At 37.4% G+C, this 19717-nt stretch overlaps 1 protein-coding gene across 3 annotated transcripts in view; it reads right to left on the bottom strand.

Annotated features, from left to right (window-relative positions):
- The window catches only part of dop1a (DOP1 leucine zipper like protein A), a 36464-nt gene extending 16747 nt beyond the window's left edge, over positions 1 to 19717 (bottom strand). The window contains exons 1-14 of one of the 3 annotated variants that reach the window (XM_015356043.2): positions 19396 to 19717; positions 16548 to 16738; positions 15476 to 15657; positions 14684 to 14854; positions 13381 to 13570; positions 12217 to 12315; positions 11734 to 11833; positions 10258 to 10367; positions 8861 to 8975; positions 7893 to 8013; positions 7364 to 7483; positions 6182 to 6296; positions 4921 to 4950; positions 3119 to 3352 (exon numbers count right to left, since the gene is read on the bottom strand). In XM_015356043.2, coding sequence (XP_015211529.2) covers positions 3119 to 3352; positions 4921 to 4950; positions 6182 to 6296; positions 7364 to 7483; positions 7893 to 8013; positions 8861 to 8975; positions 10258 to 10367; positions 11734 to 11833; positions 12217 to 12315; positions 13381 to 13570; positions 14684 to 14854; positions 15476 to 15657; positions 16548 to 16685 — 1725 coding nt within the window. In that variant the 5' untranslated portion in view covers positions 16686 to 16738; positions 19396 to 19717. The remainder of the gene's footprint in view (positions 1 to 3118; positions 3353 to 4920; positions 4951 to 6181; positions 6297 to 7363; positions 7484 to 7892; positions 8014 to 8860; positions 8976 to 10257; positions 10368 to 11733; positions 11834 to 12216; positions 12316 to 13380; positions 13571 to 14683; positions 14855 to 15475; positions 15658 to 16547; positions 16739 to 19395) is intronic. The other 2 variants (XM_015356047.2, XM_015356057.2) reach the window with 2 other exon arrangements.

Below are 19717 nucleotides of genomic sequence, written 5' to 3'. Positions count from 1 at the left end.
GAACATGCACAGATACATATATATTTATATACTGTATTTAAGTGTAACAAGAGCTTTTGGTAAACTGTACCTATTTCACAATCATTTATCTTCTACAAACCCCTTAATCCTCAACCGTGCCTGAATGTGACCCACATCCTGTCTCCATCTGTAAACACAGATCTAGCTCTAGTTCCTAATACGTATATTCCCTATACCATAACACATATACCATAAATACCACGTTTAATCCTATTTTCCTAAAATGTGGAATGTATACAGCACACTGTGCTCTCTTTAGTACAGTATTTAGCTTACTGTATATACTGTTGTTAAAACCTGTATTTTACTGTATCTCAGAATAAACCTGTATCTAAGAATTGCAAGCATTCATGAGTTCCAACAAGAGGTTATTTTGCAAAATCCTTATTTGTTGGTATTTTATTATAAACTGAAGGCATAAACAAAATACAAATGTAGAATAGCTTTCTGACACTATGCATATGCACCAGTTCTGGAATATAACACTTGTTACCTGTGAATCATCAAATCATTTTTAAATTGCCTGTATTAAAAATAAAAAAGTTGTTTGTGATCCCACCAGTGTTTTGATATATATATAAACAGCAGCTACATTTTCTTACATTCTACCATGCTTTCTGAGATCTGCAAATTCTGACTCTCTGGCTGTACCAAAACAATACTGACTGGACATAGATGAAGCTAGAGTCTTATACTGTGATCTTCCCTATTTATCAGATTACATTCAGTTAGACATTAGGTTGTCTGAAAGTGTTGGTTCTTTTAAGACTTAGCCTAAAACCTTTTATTTGAAAGCACTTTATATCAATATTGATTTTCGGTATGCACCAATGTGCTGTGTATATGATTTTGTGCAGTGCTTGGGAACATCCTGGCATAAAAAGCACTATATAAAAATGCATTTGTTTAGACTCAACCAAGTGTGACTACTGCTCAAAAGCTCCTAACTGCTGCTAACACAAAAAAACTACCCTCATCCTTATCTACACCCTATCCATAAAGCAACCCTTCCCAAACCCAGACAGGGTCCCTAACCTTGAACTTTCTTCCTTCCTGCCTTGCACTGTACAGTGCTTTGAGACAGTTATCACGAAATACACCCTGTACGTTTCAGTTTGCTGTTTTGTGTCCCTTGCCCTTAACCCTGGTTATAACCGCATCAAACAACCTACCAGATATTTACAGTAACCCTCAGTATCTCTACCGGTAGACCTAGCTGTAGCACGACACCTCACCTGAACATTTGCTTTAAGTATAAACATGGTCCTAAACAAGGTGCTAACCTTATTCTAGACTACATAAATATATTTCTCATCTATATTGGTGGAAATTCATTTTATCTTCTACTTAAGCATATAAAGCAGTGTTTTTATGCAGGGTTATTCTACAGACACATTCTACTTATTGTTCTTTTAAACTGGATTACTTTAAACTGTAGGCTTGCTAAGCTGCCTAGCAAACAGTGTAGTAAAACAGTACAGTTCCTCATGGCTAAATACAGACAATGTGAAAAAGAAGTAACGTGACTACTCACCAAACCCACTCACATTGCATGCTCAGAACATTTACGTAATTACTGGGGTAGATACAGTGGCTTTTCTATTCTTAGCTGAATCCAAACCTGCTGTTTTACAGTGACTTCCAACTGTGATCCATTGCTCAGAAAGTTTCATTGTAGCATCTTCATAATTACACGCACATATAACACATAATTTTACCTAGACAGTACTTTCAAAAGTTTGATTTTCACACATGCATTCTAACTTCTAATGACAAGACAGAATTGATCATTTTCTGTGTTATAAAACATCCACTTTCCAAAGTCAATATTCCATGCACTGCAACCTGATTTTGTTGCTTATTTGATAACAAAAAAATCACTAAATGTAAACTTTAAAGATGTTGCTCATGTCAGCACAAAGAAAAGTAACAAAAGCCTCTGGGATACATGGGGAACGCACACTGATGATATTTAATGGATCCATACAGTTCCATGCTTGTCTCACAGTCCCATAAGCCCAATCTTTTGTCATTTCCAACCAGGCTCAGATGGCTCATAACAGTCCCATAGTCCTCAGGGTATGGTTACACACCAATGGACAGGATAAACATGTTATACCCTCTGTAGGATGCAGCCACATGACCCCGGCCCCGACTGCTGCTGTGCACTGTGTCGTCTCGTGTTCCCTTCAGGAACGGAGGTACAAATGAAAGGGCTCAGCTGCTCCATACAGTCATGTGTCTGTATCCTGGGACTTCTGCCCCATTTTTATGGATCACCAAACTCTGGAAATTTCAAATTTGTGCTGAAGCAGCTCGGCCTGCTTGCATTTTAAAACTGCCACTTAGAGATCAATTCTGAATTTCGCTGTCCAGAAAGCAGCACTTGAGTACCTTTTCAAAGAGTTACAATATCACCAGTGTCCATTCTAGGTTTTTCTACTGATTTTACATGATGTCGGTATGTACGTCACTTCAAAGCGTTGCAAAGGAACAAGTAAAGGTTTATTCCAACCTTAAAAAAAGTTTATCACACCCGAAGGCGGCTCCACTGGTGAAACGTTGTGTTTCCTTTCTTCCTCTTTTCAGCATGGAATATAAACCTTTACTTGTTCCTTTGCAGCCTACGCATGCTGACGCAGCTACCTTCTTGAACTACAGTACTTCAAAACCTTTCTCCCTTCAACCTAAGAGACATCTTTTTACCTAGATTAAAAGACTTCTACATAGATAATCATCCACAATTAATGATGCAGGAATATCAGATAAAATGTTGATGTTTTCTCAACTCCAATATACAGTATCTTAGAAAGCTTAGAACTATACAAAAACAAACAGCGGGGGATTTAATAGCAATGTGTGTTATTCACACAAAAATATAAAAAAGCTGTACATCATAAGATGGACCTACAGTACTTATTTTTACCATGGAAAGAAGCTAAAAAGGGTGGAAACACCTTCCAATGTGTTATTTACATACACAGTGGAACCTTACAAGTTTCTTATTGTAGGATACTTTTCCTGATGCACTACAAGACAACAAAGACGGACGTTCACAGGAAGAAACCAGATTCCGAAAGCAGTAACATCAGCTTACTTTCTTTTCTTCCACCTCCCTCGCAGAACAGGTTTGCCCCGCCGGGAGCGGCAAACTGCCCTCGGCTCCGGGGGACACCAAGGGCGGCTGCACCTTGCTGAGGATCTTGGAGCAGAGCCGCAGGCCGTCCGTCAGCTCGGACAGCCCCAGGGCCTGGAGGTGGCTCGTCAGGGCAGACACCATCCGCAGCAGCAGCTGAGGCAGGTGCTCCGTCTGGATCTCAATGTACGTTTCCTGGGGATCACAGGACACTCAGGCACCGGATCTCTTTCCGATGGAATGCTAATCTGTGATCCTATAGCGATGCGATTATTGCGGATTCGGTATAAAATGATACTTTTGGGGAGCAGATATTATACACTGTGTAGCTTTTTCTGTTTCTGTACACCTAAAAAACAAGTGGCAACATTCTCCCTGAATGGCACTTGCCCGTGCAAGATGTTGTACTGATACTTTCTTTTAGGTTGAAAGTATTTGAATTAAAAAACAAAATCTCACCATTTGGTCATTTCTGTGGTTCTGTGAGAACATCATTTTTTTGTTTACTGATTATCCTAAATATGTAATAATTAATGATAATAATGTGCAACATGGGCACGTTATTATCATTAATTTTTTAATTAGGATGACATTTAAGAGGAAAGTGTTGTACTGTTTTTCCAGCTCTGACCCTCAGCAGGAAATACAGTCTGAAATCATACGGATGAAACACTAGAATGATAAAACACAAAAATACCCACTGGATCTACTAGAAAAAGACCAAAAACACACAAAAACTCTTGCCCAAATTTCCCGTCTACAAATGTCTCAAAAATAATTACTAGAAAATGAAAATAAAAACATCTCCTAATAACATATATGGAGCATCAAAAGAAACCCACTACTTAGAAATGCAACAAATTTACTAAGTTATTACCAGGAAAATTACAAATTCTTTTTGGAGCAGGTGAGCTGACACTTTACTGACCATACATGACATGAGAGAATTCATTATGTTGATTAGGATTTGTTAGGGTTGCTCTACAGAAGGTGTGTGGACACCTATGACAGCAATGTACGCTGCCTGGGACATCTGTGACATATGCTTTGCATTAGATTGCAGATGTTCTCTGGTGAGTTTCTGTCTTATTCCTCTCGTAGAGCCTGGAGAGCCATGTGCCTGTTTACTGGTCTAGGAGCCCTAGATGCTACATGCTATCCCAGCTCACCCCACAGATGTCCATAGCAGTAGGGAAAGTTTGACGAAGAGGGTGCCCACCGCTTAATTGTCACATTTCATCATGCAAGAAAGTTGCTGAGCTGAGAAAGTTGTCAGGCTGAGCATGCAGGTAAGCGAGGTCCCAGAAACTAATCAATGTAGAGCAGTGCAGCCAGGCTGCCATCAATTACTCCAGGTCTAATATTGTGGCAGCTAGACACCACATCACACAACTCAGAAACATCCCTTTCAGAGCGTTTAATCAAATTAGGTATTGTGAACAACAATTGGCACATAGTTCTGCTTATCTTTACCACACCTGCTGACATTCATAAGGGTCATGCTGTATAAGCAAATTTTAAATACAGTTTTTTTTACATTGTATAAATAGTAACCGACTCATGTCTTTTGATGTTCAGTATATACAACATTTAAATAACATTTAAGTACTATAACATGGCCTTGTTGACAGTTCTCTCCTGGGTAAATCCACATTCATTTTGGCCCCAAAATGTAATACACAGGGATATTAATTCTCAGGAATCACCATCAAGGAAGCAAAAAGACAGATGTGAAAAAGAAGGAAAGTGCAGACATACTGTACCTGACAGATCACTCTCATACTTCTAGTAGGCTTTAAAAACAAGAAAGCAAAGATTTGAACAGAGAAGACAAAAGCAGAGGAAAAAGAAACATAATAATGATTCCAGTAAATATCAGCAGGTACGAGAGAGGACACAATGGGAAAAACATTCACTCAAGGGCACATTACTATAGCAAAATGCCTTTCTTTCTCACTTGACAGACCTAAGTAAAAAAAATATTGTATCTTCTTCAAGCTAAAAAACAGCAATGAAAACATTCATTCACAACCTCCAGTTTCCAGCATTTTAAAGCACAGTTGTAAAATACAAAGAGGCATTCTTGAGGACAGAGACATCTATTGTGTATTTTGTGAAAAGCAGAATTCAGCTGTCTTATTCTTCAATTCCCTTGCATGTCTGAGACAGATGTGACACGGTACTGTCAGACAGCTGTAAGAAGTGTTCACTTACAATAGCTTTTCAGAGCATTTTAAATTCCACTATTTAAACACTATACTCTTCGAATTCACAGCAGAAAATATATTTTAAACTGTATATTTACACACATTAAAAGAGGAAATCTATTTTTATTGAAAAACAAAAATCTAAACAAAAAACACAAACAAAATATAGACTATTATTATATGCAGGGCATCTACTGTATGATAAAGAAAAGTACAGTATGCAATATTTTTGTCTGACTCTTATGAACCTCATTTTCTTATTTTGTTTACTCTTACCATATTTCCACATGGGAAAGTATACTAATTCTCATTTGTTTAGGTGTCTTACTATATTTCCACAATTTAACATTTTCAAAGGCAAAATAAAATTGGAGCTAATAAAAGGAATATGTGATCTATCAAAACCCTTTGTGCTTGTTTAACAATCTGCTGATTGTGCAGATGACTAACGGATGTTAACTCTTGCACAATCAATTCTTCTCATTCAGCTGTATCTGTTTGCGTTGGCACATTCTCCATGAAATTAATGTTTTAATAATTGACTGAATAGCTGCAATCAGCAAAAGAAATAATCCAGATCAACATTTTTAAATTATGACTGTCGTGGAATATGTGAGTTAAGACGGAGAACAAGGATGCATTTCTACATTTAAAATAGATATTTCACTTTTTGCGAGATTTTCTTTATGGTTGGTTTTATAAGGTTCCCATGTTGTTTAAAATTTTTTGTGCAGATACAAATTGCTCTTATAGGCAACAAAAATGATAATCTTTGGAAAAAGTGTTTTTACTCCTACTTGCTATGAGCACATCTTACCAATGACACTATATCCAACAGGAAGTCCACCAGCTGACAGAACTCCACCACTGAGAGGTCTGATGGCTCGAAGCCCCCTTGATGTCCAGCCTTCAGTCTTGCATTGAGAGTCCTCCTGCAGAGATACGTTAACTGTTAGCTTTACTGTTCACTGCAATCAAGACAGGGGACAGAGCCAACGGAAGAGGCAGTAAATACTGAAACCAGACACGGCTTAAAAAGACAAAATCAAATGTAGCTAAAATATATGTCAGAACATAACAAAGTTAAAAATGAGAGAAGGCCATGTGGCCCCTTCTAGTACTGTATTTTTGGTATTTGGTACTTAATTAATCAGAGGATTTCACAAACCCTCTTCTTAAAAGAGACCAGGGTATCAACTTCAACAACATGGCTGGGGGGCTTGTTCCATACATGATCCACAACCCTCTGGGTAGAAAGTGTGTTCTCTGTTTTACATGCAATTCCATGCAGGTTCTAGTTTGGGTTTCTCTGTTTATTCTTAAGAAATCTGCTGGGTTGACTTTTTTGCCATGGAAAGCTTTCCAGTGACCCAGAAAGCTGGTAGGACTCCTAGGAAAATGAAAATTTAGTCCTGTTCTTCAGTTTCCTGCCAAGCTGTTTAAGTATGTTCCTGATGTAAATTGTGCTGTTCAATCCCAAGTAATTTGTGCCCACATGGACAACCAAAACCAGGTCATCACCTGCCCTAGGAAGGGCCTGTCAATTCTACAGATATCAGTCACCTTTCCCTCTTAGTGCTCTTCCCCTCTAAGCAGTAATATTAGTAAATTAAAACTAGAGACAGCACAACAGTTGAAAAGAAAAGATAAACCACCTCCTTTAAGATGTAAACCACAACTGTGAAGGCTACGCAACTTGCCTTCTTGAAAATATTTGAGGGACACATACAGTGAAAAACGTATATATTAGATCAGTAAAGGGAAAATGGTCATTTTCAATGTGTATTCATGAAATTTGTATTACAGATCCAAAGATGCATATGAGGCAATAGTAAAGAATTTCAGCTGTTGTTTCTGGGTAGTATTTTGCATACAGTACATGTTTAGTCATATCAGAACAATGTCAATAAAAATGTACAGTATGACAAAGCCATGTCTTGCACATATGTCATTTTTTATTTTAATTGGGGGAAACTTCAGTTCCACTGAACTGACATACCTGCAGCACTCCTCAAACCAGCGGGCTATGTAGTCCCACATGTAATATGGCTCAAAGGAGTTGAAGAGGAGGTTTGCAGTTTTTATTAGTTCTGCTGTTTTCTTATTCTCCCTCAGTTTGCTAAATGGTAAAAAGACATTTTCAGTTAATGAATGACAATCTAAATCAATTGCAAAGCTAATACTATCGTTAAACCACTGCCAAGGACAAATATGTATTCAATAAATAACAAATGTGTACATATACAGAAGAGTTGATTTCTGTGCATTCTACAAAACAATAGTGAAAACACTCTATGTGGGGAAAAAATGAAGAACCAATATAAACATAATTTAATAAGGTGTCTTTCATACACATTAAGCTAAAAGATACAACCAGTAATAAAAAGTAAAAGAAAGAAAAAGCTATCTTAGAAAAAACACTGTGTATTATGCCACAGAAATTGATTAATTGCCTTTTCAAAGGTACAATTGAAAGGACACTATAGAATATTGTTACTGGCCGTAAAAAAATTCCACAGGCTACCTACCTGCTTAACTGTGAGTGGTCCTTACTAAATGGCAGCTGTGTTTGCAGGTCAAGCTCAGCTTTGCATTGTGAATGCAGTGTCCTGAACACTTCAATTAGAACATCTTCCAAAATTGCAGGCCCTAGATTATAAATACACATGAAATGGGTGGTTTACATTTTGTTTTGTCATCTGTAATGTAAACTGGAAAATCTTTATACAAATCTTTAGTCAACAAAATATAATGTATTACGTCTACAACCACATTTTTCTGAAAAGAAGTCAATGATCTCTTTTCACAATCTGTTCATGCAGCAGAGTATAGAGACATACTGTAAAAAAAGGACACTCAGTCCAGGAAGATTCAGATGTTTTACTGCCAGAGAAGTATCATGCCATCTCAAAGTGGCACAGAGGTGTGGTGATTCGTGCTGTTGTCTTGCAGCTCCCAGATCCTGGGTTCGATTTCAGACTGGGGTGCCTTCTGTGTGGAGTTGGCAAATTCTCCCCATGTCCACTTGCATTTGCATCAAGTGCTTCAGCAACCTCCTAACTTCCACAGGATGTGCTTGTACAGTATGTGCTCTATGATACAAGGGTACTGTCTAGGGTGTCTTGGTGTCCTGTCTGGGATGCAGTCCTGCTTTGTGACCTTTACATCTGGGAGGGCCCTGGATTGTCTCAAACCTTACCAGGAATAAGCAGCATTCTGATAATGGGTGTCTCACAGATAGGATACTTCAAGATCCATTTAGATGATGTGTTACAACTAGTTACAAGCCCTGCTCTCACTGAGATTTTTCTTTGTGTTTAAACATGCCAGGATCCTTCTATTCTCAGGTGAAGAGTACATGAATCAATGGCACATTGCCTTTGCTGCTGCTAAGATGAAACAGTTCTCAGTGACAATTTAAGAAAGCAAATACACACACAAAAGAAAACCACAGTGAAATCAAAGTGATGCTGATTTTAGTCTGTGATTACACTACCTAGTTCAGGTTTATCCAGAAGACTTATCAAGATTCGGAAAGGTTTTAGGTCGTGCATAAGTACGCTCTCCTCTTCACCCCCAATTGCTTTTCCTTGTAGGATCCCCACCATTGCCTATCATTAAAAAAGAACACATTTCCTACTACATAACAAACATACACACATAACAGGAGTCAAGTGGCACTAGTTTTTAAAAAAACACACTGACAATGGTATAGTGCATAGACAGAAGGAATACAGCACTCTGATTGTGAGCCAGTAAGAGCACTGTGTGCTTGAGAATATTACTTCAGCAGGACTTAGCTCTTGACAGGCGATGTACTAGCTGGGTCTTCAATTCATTGTGAAAAGGTACAAATATAAGAAGGTCATATTTAACAAAGTGTTTTTTTTTTACTTTTCGTTTTTGTTTTGTATATAAAGGAATGTCACAACCACAGTACAGGAACATTAATAAGGGTAGTAGCAGGAATTTGAGAAGCAGGGGTGGCCACCCTCTCTTCGGTTTGTATTCTCTTTTTTGGAAGATACCGTTTATTTGATCAAAATACACAAAAAGCCAAAACTCATTTGGACGCCCCACCTTTGTTAAATGGAGTGTTTCATGTGCCAAGGGCCCTGAGTCATGCTACTGAGTAGAAGGTTCTTCAACAATAAATATGGGTCTTGTTGATGCTAGTGCTTAGAAGTAATACACTCACAAATGCAATAAAATCAGTCCTAATTTAATTAAGAGTCCAGTTCATTTTGCATGAACCAGAGGGTAAAAGTGCATTTGAAACTAAGTACAGGAGGCTGCTCACCCAGCTACCCACTCATTTGTCAGTCAATGCCCTGGTTTCTTTGAAGAAACAGCTTGCTGCGATCCTGGTTTCAGTTAGCTAGTAGTAGCACATGACTTGGATGGCAAGAATTGCCTCCTCATGTTTGTTACCATTCTTATGTTCTTATGTTAGTTCCTCTTCCAAAGAAAAAATACCTCAAAGTTTATACTTTTGAAAAATGCTCATCCTTCCTATATTTGGAACCGGATTTTCCACATAACAGACACAATTAAACATTCAGTACCCTCCATTCTCACATGATCTCACATGGAGGGGAGCACGCCAATACACAAGTGGTTTAAACAGATGGTAGATAGGTAAAAAAAAACATGGCATTTATGCACTTATGGTCCCCGTGTACCAGAAGTATCAAAAGCAACGTCCCAGTTGGAGCCCATGAACATGCTGAGAGTATTACAGAAATCATTAGGGAGGAACTTGTTTCATGAGGTAAACCATGCACAAAATCACTAGACCTTCAAAGGGAATACAGACTGATATTCAGATTTGTTTTAGTTTGGACAAGGAGGTTGAAATTTGTGTTGACCTATTTCTATCCCCATACGCTGTACCTGAACTAACATGTCCTTGGAGAAGGTATTGAAGTAGTAGGTGGCATGCTCTTCGGGATTGCTGTGCCTCGTGCTCCTAGGGCCTGTTTTCATGCCATTGTTGTCAAAGCCTAAACACACATAGACACACACGGGCACAGGAAAAAGAAGTGGAACAGTTCAGCGATGACTGAAAGCTGCCCAATAATTTGTTTAAAACACTAACACATCACACAAACACCAGGGACTTACCAAGCAGCCATCCAAAATCAGTCAGCGACATAAACAGAACAAAACAAACAAAAAACACTATAAAACAGTTCATTGAAGCATACTTGCTTTTAAGCTTTGAAGAGGAAAAAAATGTTGCATGACAACAGTATAACTTTTCTCTCTTAAATGCAGTTCTTGGCTTCCTAAAATCTTTGAATGCCTAAGCAGATATTTAAGTCTCTGATCAGGTGTGGTCAAGAAACAAATATAAGGAAATAATTTCTGTTGTATATGGGCTGCATACAGTACATGTATTCTCCTTCTTGTTGGAGTTTTGTAATTGTGGGAAGGGAGCATTTTGCACTGATTAATTAGTTTATTACTTCTTTAATTAGTTTTTTTTCTTAACAAGAAAAAAATTGTACCCGTACCTCAATTAAGATCAGTTTACTGACAATACTTACCGTATGAATTTCTTTCAGTACTCAGTATAAAAAGAATAATTTTTATTTAAAAAAGGCACTTATTTCAAAGTATACTGTCATAAATAGTGTAATAACATAACCAACAGTAATAAGTATTACTTATTAAGTAATAAGTAAAAGTATTATAAACAGATAATCAGCAAGAATGATACGTATTAAATATGTGAAAAGTTTTATTCTGATTCTCTGTTGATAATGTATCTCTTTTGATGTATTGTTATACTCGGGCTTAGTAAGAAAAATGTTTCATATCATTTGGAAAAGAAAACATTTTGAAAACAAATCTATTTACTAATTACAGTTAGGTGTTTACAACAATTGTTATGCAATGTCATTTCTGACATTTCTTGTTGTTATTTTATTATGAGGACATATTTTGCTAAGAAAAAGTTGTGTGAGATTACTATGATTAGAAAGCCTACAAATCAAATGCAAAAAAAATTAAAAAATGACACTATTTAATTTTCTCAAAGTCAAGCCTTGGATATATTCTATGGTAAATGGTATATTGTATTATCATCAATACTATAAATAATATTTTATATATACTACATTCCCATCATTTACTGGAAACACTCTTTGGAACAGCATTGTATTCATATATACTGAACAACAGTGACATTAATCACCTGAAGTTAAGTTGCTCAAGTGGTATAGGGTGATATTCTGTAGCATAGTTTCTTGTCCAGAGTTTGGCTTTTTTTCTCAGAATAATTGATAAAGAAAAAAACAGGAGGTGTGTTTTCTCAAGGATTTGCAGTACAGGAAATAAAGCCCTGTTAGTATCACCAAAACTTACCAAGGAGCCATGCATATAGCCTGCGGTTCAGGGACATGTCTCTGCGCAGAACAACGTGTAGAGCTGCTGACAAGATCCGGATCATGTCTGGACGAGTCGCCTGGGACCCCAAAAAAAGCAAAGTAATACAAAACTAAGAAGAATGTTAGTGTACAATTCTGAACTAAAATGACGAGAAAATAATTATTTGTTCTTTGATATTTAATATAGTCTCTGGTCATGCTGCGCAATTTCTGTCAAAGAATGGGGAGATACATGTTTCAGCATTATTTTTTTAACCTTGATTTGAATGTACAGTAAACACACAAAAACAGTGGTATTAAAAGCTGGATGTATTTCTTCGGAGACGATACCCACACAAACAACATATGTCCACAGTCTCATGGGCTGAAACAGTACACAAATAAAGAAACAACTTTGCAACATCTTCTACTAAAATACAGCAAAAGACTCCTTTCAATGACTGTAATTGCAAGCTGTTACCTGACTCATGTGGAATGGGAAACAGAACAGTATGAGGTCCAAGGTGCTCCTCTGTACAAGCACACTTGAATCTTGAACAGAGGTGCTCACGGCTTCAACCTGTAAATAACAGAAGAAGGCTAAGCATAGGTGCCCTTCCAAAGAGACAACACACTGCTATTGTGACTGCCAGTTTGATTACTGTGTGGTAGTCCCAAGAACAGACTAGTATTAACTAAAACTTTTCTAGTGACAGCTATCTGCAGTGCAGGTGGAAGGCTTTCAAAGTCAAGGAAAACTGATACATTTATTAAACAAAGAGTATATACTGTATAGAGAGTGAATGCTAATATTGGGGTGAAATAATAAGTGTGGTATTGCAGGGATTTGTATTAGGATGACTGCTTGACATCAGATCACTGATCTAGATTCTGGTATAGTTGATAGGTTAGGCTTACATATGATACCAAATTAGGAACATAAGGAAACACAGTAGACGTTGCAAAGAAAAATCAAAAGTACTTAAATTGAATTTTAGACTGAGCAAACACCTGGCAGATGACATGTAATGTAGGGAAGCACAAAGTATCACATGAAGGTAAAAAAACACCTTCACATGGATTATGAGATAGGAAACGTTAAGCTTGAAGAAGGTGTTTATGTTGGCATATTATTTTCTGTATCTAGAATCAAGACCATGTTCGGGAAGCAATAAAAAAATGTAAGAAGAATGTTATGATATACTGTACAGTTAAAATAACATAATTCAAAATACAGGAATGTAATATTTAACAGAAATTGTACAATGCACTAGTTAAACCTCATTGAGTGAGGAAACTGTGTAACAATGTGGTCACAGTGTTACAAAAACACTTTGCTGCTCTGAAATCTTTACAGAGGAGAGAAACCAAATACATTCCAGGGCTTCAATGAATGGCTGAAAGGCGAATATCCTTTAATTAGCAACTACAGAATATTTTCTTCTCTCTAAACTGAAACGTTGAACCCTGGCCCTCACCATATTTCCTTCTTCAAAATCCACTGTACCAATGGCCAAGGGTGTAAAACAGAACTGATCCCGAAGCAGCTGGGAATGGGAAAGGCCCCTCACATGAAATTAAATCACTCCCGTGACCATGAAGCGAACACACACATTTTCAGGGAAAAAAAAAACAACCTCTTTACCATGAGCTCAATGTCGCTGCCGATGATATAAAGTTGGTCTTCCATGGACAGCTTGCGGTTGAGATGTAAAAGCACGAATGTGATGCCTGGCAGCCGGACCGCGGGGCTGGTCAGGATGCTGCCCCATAGCGCGCTGTAGAAGGCCGACTGCTCCACGGCTGCGGCAACCTTCTCCAGCAAGGTGTTCGTTCTGGCAGACAGAGAGTGAACCGCGTGAACCTGGGCACGCATCAAAACTTCTGTTAAAAATTCCAAACACGCGCGCACAGCCCGCGTGACAGCATACTGCAGCCTGCCCTGTGTTCCAGCTGAGAGTTCTGTCTGCACCGCGCCATTTAAACTCACCAGATTCCCCCATTGTTCTTTTCAAAAGGAAACACAGCACCAAAGAAGATCACACAGGAAAACCAAAAAGAGACGAAGCCCAAAACGTAATGAAGTCTATACAATACACCGGAGACACAAGTTCATTGAAGCCCGGTTGAAATCTAATCTTTTACCATCATCAAACATATCGATTAAGTGTTTTAAGGTAATGGTAAAAAATAAAATAAAATTCAAGGTCAATCAGCCAGAGCTTCCCCCCTCAAGGTTTTGATTTTGCTAATATTCTGGTTAGTGTAGGATAGAGATTAGGTATGGCATAACATACTGTAACCAGTTCAGCAATGAAGAATGCCAAATGCAGGCAATTTTAAGATGCCACTTTACTTGAAAAAGAAGTGTGTTTGGACGTGTCTGTGACCCCATCCATTAAATTTCTGAACGTTTATTTCTAATGGGTCCCTATTGTAGAGCTCTTTTAAATCTATCATTTCATGATGTACACATGCTTTTCACTGAGTGGACATTAGACATGGATGATTTGTTTGATAGCTGAGTTGTCTTTTTTTCAGACTGTAAAAGGGATAAGCCCGCCTTGTTAAATCATGCTCGGTAACGTCTGTTAATGTAATGATTGCCAGGTTGAATAGAAGTGTGCACTGCTAGTTTTCTTTAGCTCTGTGCCCGTCTGCCACTATAACACGAGGTTGTGGTTATATGCACTAACCACTAGGGACACCCTGCCAGAACATGATAAGAATTCTTTCTTAGCATAACCACTAATAAAACACCCTAGAACAAAAAAACACCACGTCTATGAGATAGGAAACAGGTGTCCTGAGATCTTTTTAAAAGGGCAGTGTAAAACATTGGTATATCGCACACAAGGTTGCACTTAAACATAGAAACTGTTGAATTAATATTAAGACAACATATATTCCTATGTAAAAGTTCTCGCTTGTGCAAAATACGTCTTTACCTGTCGTAGTACTCTGACCCTTCCTCCAATCCTGGCAGCACTCCAGTCAGCAGCCCCTGCAGTCCTGGTTTAAGAGTTTTGCCCAGTGGCAGATAGTAGGTCTCATAAAGGCCAAGGAGAGCAGGCTTGACAGACATGGCCGCATTGGTAAGAAGAGGGAACAGTCCAGAGCTGACAAAATGAAAAGTCAATATATATATATAAAATGGTATTTTTTTCATGGGTGCTCTCCTTTCTTCAACTGAAACAGTAAACATGTTAATATATTGTCTTTTAATCAATCCCAATAACAATCTATTTGTTCTTGGAAAACTTAACAACGCTGAATATTCTGATTATGCAGAGTTATCAAGTCTAAACCATCAACAGAACGATCATGCAAAAATCCCCCAAAACAATGAAAAAGTTCTGTAAAACCTATGCCAACATTATAAGTGAAGAAAAGAAACAGACAAAAAGAATGTAAATTGCTTGACTGTATGAAAAACCAAAACATCACATATTGCTAGTCACTTGATATCATAAATATTCTTCTTCAGTAATGAATGCTTCACTGTGAGTTGCAATATCGTCTTATTTCACTACATACAGTGGATATTTTTAATTTCAATTATTTTTCCTAATAATTATCTATTTGTTTATCTCTTTAATTGTGCTGGTTGCAAGGTCACATTAAAGATGGAAAAATGTCTGACATGATTTATCTTGATTTCTGGCTTTACTTCACAAAAACCTGCAATTTGAATAACGGTGCGTAGACTTTTTATATCCACTGTGTATAGGGGCACGCACCTATATAAGAAGAGGTCTTTGGCCAGCCTTTTCGGCCCAATAATCTTGAAGATAATTTCGTAGGTCTCCAGGGCTTTGCGATGGACTCCACTGGGCAGTGCTGGGTGAAGGCATTGTGCAAGGCGTTTCCCAATTGTTAGTTTTTTGGGCACAACCTGGTACTTAGCATTGTTCTGCAAAACCTGACAAAGAAAAGAAAATTAAACATCTTGTGCTGCTACAAGGATCTACAAGATTATTCAGCAAAAATAATTAAGTCTTTGCTGATTCTTTCAGAAAACAGCTAAATTACACAATATTATGTAATTGTAAATTACATAATATTACATAATATGAATACATTCACTAATAATCAATAGTGTGCTTTGTATAAAGTATTCCCTCATAACTCACTTCACTTTTCATATCAAATTATTCAATGTCAAAGCAATGGGGAAAGCAATGTCAAAGTGCAACATACACTGGAGAAAGTAAATACAAATTAGTGCCAAACATACTGCAGTTTAAGTCCTAGTGTTTCCTTAAGGGGAAAGAACATCAGCATAGTTCCTCAATAATTTTATAATTTACAAAAAGTATTCATTTATGTGGTCTAATTATAGGACAACAGCCTTTTCTTAGTGACAGGCTGCCTCTCATGGTAGTGGTCTAAGCTTCCTGAACCAAAAGCTCCTAAAGGGAATAAGAATAAGAAAGCAAAATTGGTTTGTTGGCATAGGGTGTATGCTCAACAATAAAACTCTTATTCAACAAGTTTTATGTTAAAAGCGAGATGGGACCTATTGTTGGAACCTCAATTTAGAACTGTGAATGAGTGTTAAGCCACGCCACAAAAATTGTCATTTAATTATTAAGGCACCCCAACATAATGCCTGTAAAATGGAGGCAGTCCTTACACAATCAACAAAAACCCCACTTCTCACTCATCCACATTTAAGCAGCTTACTCGTTTTCAAAGATATTATAATCTGAAGGGGTTAATCTGTAGCACAGAACAAGAAAACACCCGCCAAACCAGCTCCACTCTACTGACTGTATTAAAGGGATTTTAGTGGACAAATGGTGTGATTACCTTATTAAGCTTCCCCAGCGCAGATATCAGATCTGCCCATTCGCTTGAATACTCAAAGCTTTTAAGGGCTTTGTCCACGGCGGCTACATAGTTCCTGTACTTGGAGTCACTTAGCAACTCCGATTCCTCTGCATTCATCCTCCTGTAGAATACTGCTACTGACCAGCCCCTGGCTCATGTAAAATCATCACCTAAAAATAGACACAAATTAAATGGAAACCCCATCAAAATATGCACATGGGTTTTAACTGCCATTTTTGAGTCATTAACGTTTTAGAAACAAAAAAGGAAGCATGCACAGTACCCTGCAGAATTATTATATACATCCAATGAAACAAAAACAATAACATTACAATGCAGAATGAGTTACGGAAAGGATAATGTGTCTTGTTTAAAATGAAAATTACGAAATGTAATAGAAATATGCAAAGCAATCATAATTAACTGAATTCCAAAATAAAAATAGGGGTCAAATGTATTCACACCTCTAAGTATTCCTGTAAATATATTTATTCAAAACATGAATGGTCAAAATGAACACTTTTATGGCTGAACATAAAGATCTCCAAAAATTGTAAAGCAAATCCACACATCACAAAACTAATCTATTTAAACATGCTCATAAGCTTTATGTTTGGCATACAAATGATGAAGCTCATGTTGAGACAGACCTCATGCCCCCTGTGAAATATGACAGGGTGTCTAATATGTTTTGAGGTTGTTGTACATCTACAAATCCTGCAGCCCTTGATAAGATATGGGGAGTCATGAACTACATGTCGCAGTGTAATCGCTGCCAGGGGAGGACTTACAAAATGTCTTCTACAAAAAACTCCTAGGGCACGAATAAATACTGACCTTTGTGTTTTCTGGAATTCAGTTATTTGTGACTTTTCCACTGATAATCCATTGTAAAGAATGCGCTTTACAAATCTATTAGGATTACAGCATGACACTTTTTGAATTTCTCCAGCAGAACACATCCAATCCATAAATCTAATATATGTTTTTGTTTCTGTGTCTTTCAAGACTTGAACACATGTGGAGGGTGCTTCATTTACAGTGTATTGCCACAATTCTGCTTAAAGTCTAAAGAGATTATTGAATATAAAATGAAATTCAATAACCTTGCTTAAATATACCTGAAAAATGTTTTAGCCATTTTTGCATGGATATAAAAAGTGATAAATACCATGTGTAATATTTTAAGGGTCCCAATGAACATTTAGCTAATGTTTCACAGAGTGTTTTCTGAAAATAGGACTGTAATATGATTAATAATAAAGTATTTTATCAGTTCTTTATATCAAATAGTGAAGCAGAATGCTGCACTTCAGCACTGAATGAATATGTAATTAACACTGAAGTCCCTTTTATGAAATTCATAAATGTCTGAAAACATTGATAAGATTAAATCAGCACTCTTGTAGAATCTGCAAACATGTTTAAGTGTGTGACACTTTGAGTTCTGCCATGCTCATGCTAGAGAAATGGTAGATGTCAGCTAAAAGATTAAATCATACTTATATGCAAGGATGCCAACAGTTTGCAACAAGGCTGGCAAAAACATAGAAAATATATTTTCAAGCTTGAAAAATATCAAGAACCAATACAATTTCACTATTCAAGTCACAATCTACATTTGCTTCATGTATGTGCACGTGAATCCTATTTGTCTCCATTCTCATGTGCTACTTATTGTTTGGGGCAATACATCATATAACTGTGGGCTCCTTAACTTCTGTCTTGAACATTCCTAAAGTTCAAAGGGACTATTCACCTGTACAAGAACGTGTTAACTTAACATCATTAACTCAGGGATGTTTGAACGTATATCATTACAGTTCCTACCGTTGAAAACAAAACATCAGTACTTTCCTCCAAAGCACCGAGAACTGAAATTAGTATCACTTCCTATGCACTTGGATTGGTGCATTTCTCCAAATCCTATCGTCAGCATTTGTGGTGTACAACACACAAGTCTTGGGCCGATTTTCAATAAATGACAAAAGACTGCAGAGTTCAATGAATCATGTTTCAGTTTTCAGAATGACTGATGTGCCCATTGGTACATAAGCCAAAGAAGTCGTTAGCATGTAGCTGTCCAGGTAACAATGTTCCCTTAAAGGAATTGAGGATGACAGCACATGAAAAAGCGTATCATACAGAGCTGTGGAAATACCAGTAGTGGTAAAAGTACTGCAGTTCAAACAGTGATACATATTCAAAGGGCATCCTACTTCGCAAGAAAAAAAAATATTTTAAAATGAAATATATGCTCAAATGCATAACTATATATATATATTTGTCGAAGAAAATAAAGAATTCCTACTATTCTTCTTTCCTGGACCAAAGCTTTGAGCATAATATTCTAAAGCACTGTAACAGAGCCACTCAATGATTCCGGCACTTGAAGGAAGTCTTTGCTTTTACTCCTGCATTTGTATCACCAGATGTCGATGACAATAAACTAGAAGCACGGTACTCGTATTTCGATTCGGCCTGCGACACAAAATGGTCAATATATGATTATTATAGATGAATAAGAATGCTCTTTTCTGTATTAAGGCATCCATAGCTAAAAGGAAAACGTGTTTGTGTTAAAAACGGAAACAGCTGGATTTATATACTAACACATTTTAGTTACAGATCGCAAGAAAAATGGATGTCGCCTTTATTTTAGGGATCTTTTCATCATAATAGATCTGTAACTGTCATGTCACAGCATCTTCACCAAGAAGCAATCTTGTCTAAAAAAAAAGTCGTGCTCTCATACAATCAGTTTCAGTTAAAAAGATGTACAAAAAAACGTCATTTAAATATGTATGCCGATATAAAGTGTGCTTACCGTCTGTAGGTTATGAACCACCCAATAAATATATGAAAGAAAAACAAGGTTGTCTACGCTAGGGCAGGGACTTAACACTGAATAACAGCAATTCAAGAAATATAGGGCCCTTGTCACTCGGAAAAACGCTGGTACTAGAGCAGAAAAGAAACTACGTAATCCAGTAAAACGTGTGGGTATCCTACATCATTCCGGGTCAGCAGAATGTCGTAAACATGCCACAGGACGCCCGGGCAGCTCATCCCTGATTTCCTCTCTGCCCCGACTGCAGATCTATGACTATGACACACAAAGCCCAAGTCCAGCTGACAGCTCCCAGACA

The sequence above is a fragment of the Lepisosteus oculatus genome, chromosome 2 (assembly GCF_040954835.1).
Source record: "Lepisosteus oculatus isolate fLepOcu1 chromosome 2, fLepOcu1.hap2, whole genome shotgun sequence".
NCBI lineage: Eukaryota > Metazoa > Chordata > Actinopteri > Semionotiformes > Lepisosteidae > Lepisosteus > Lepisosteus oculatus.
The sequence above is the reverse complement of the archived record's forward strand: the minus strand, read 5'-3'. Positions and strand labels throughout refer to the sequence as shown.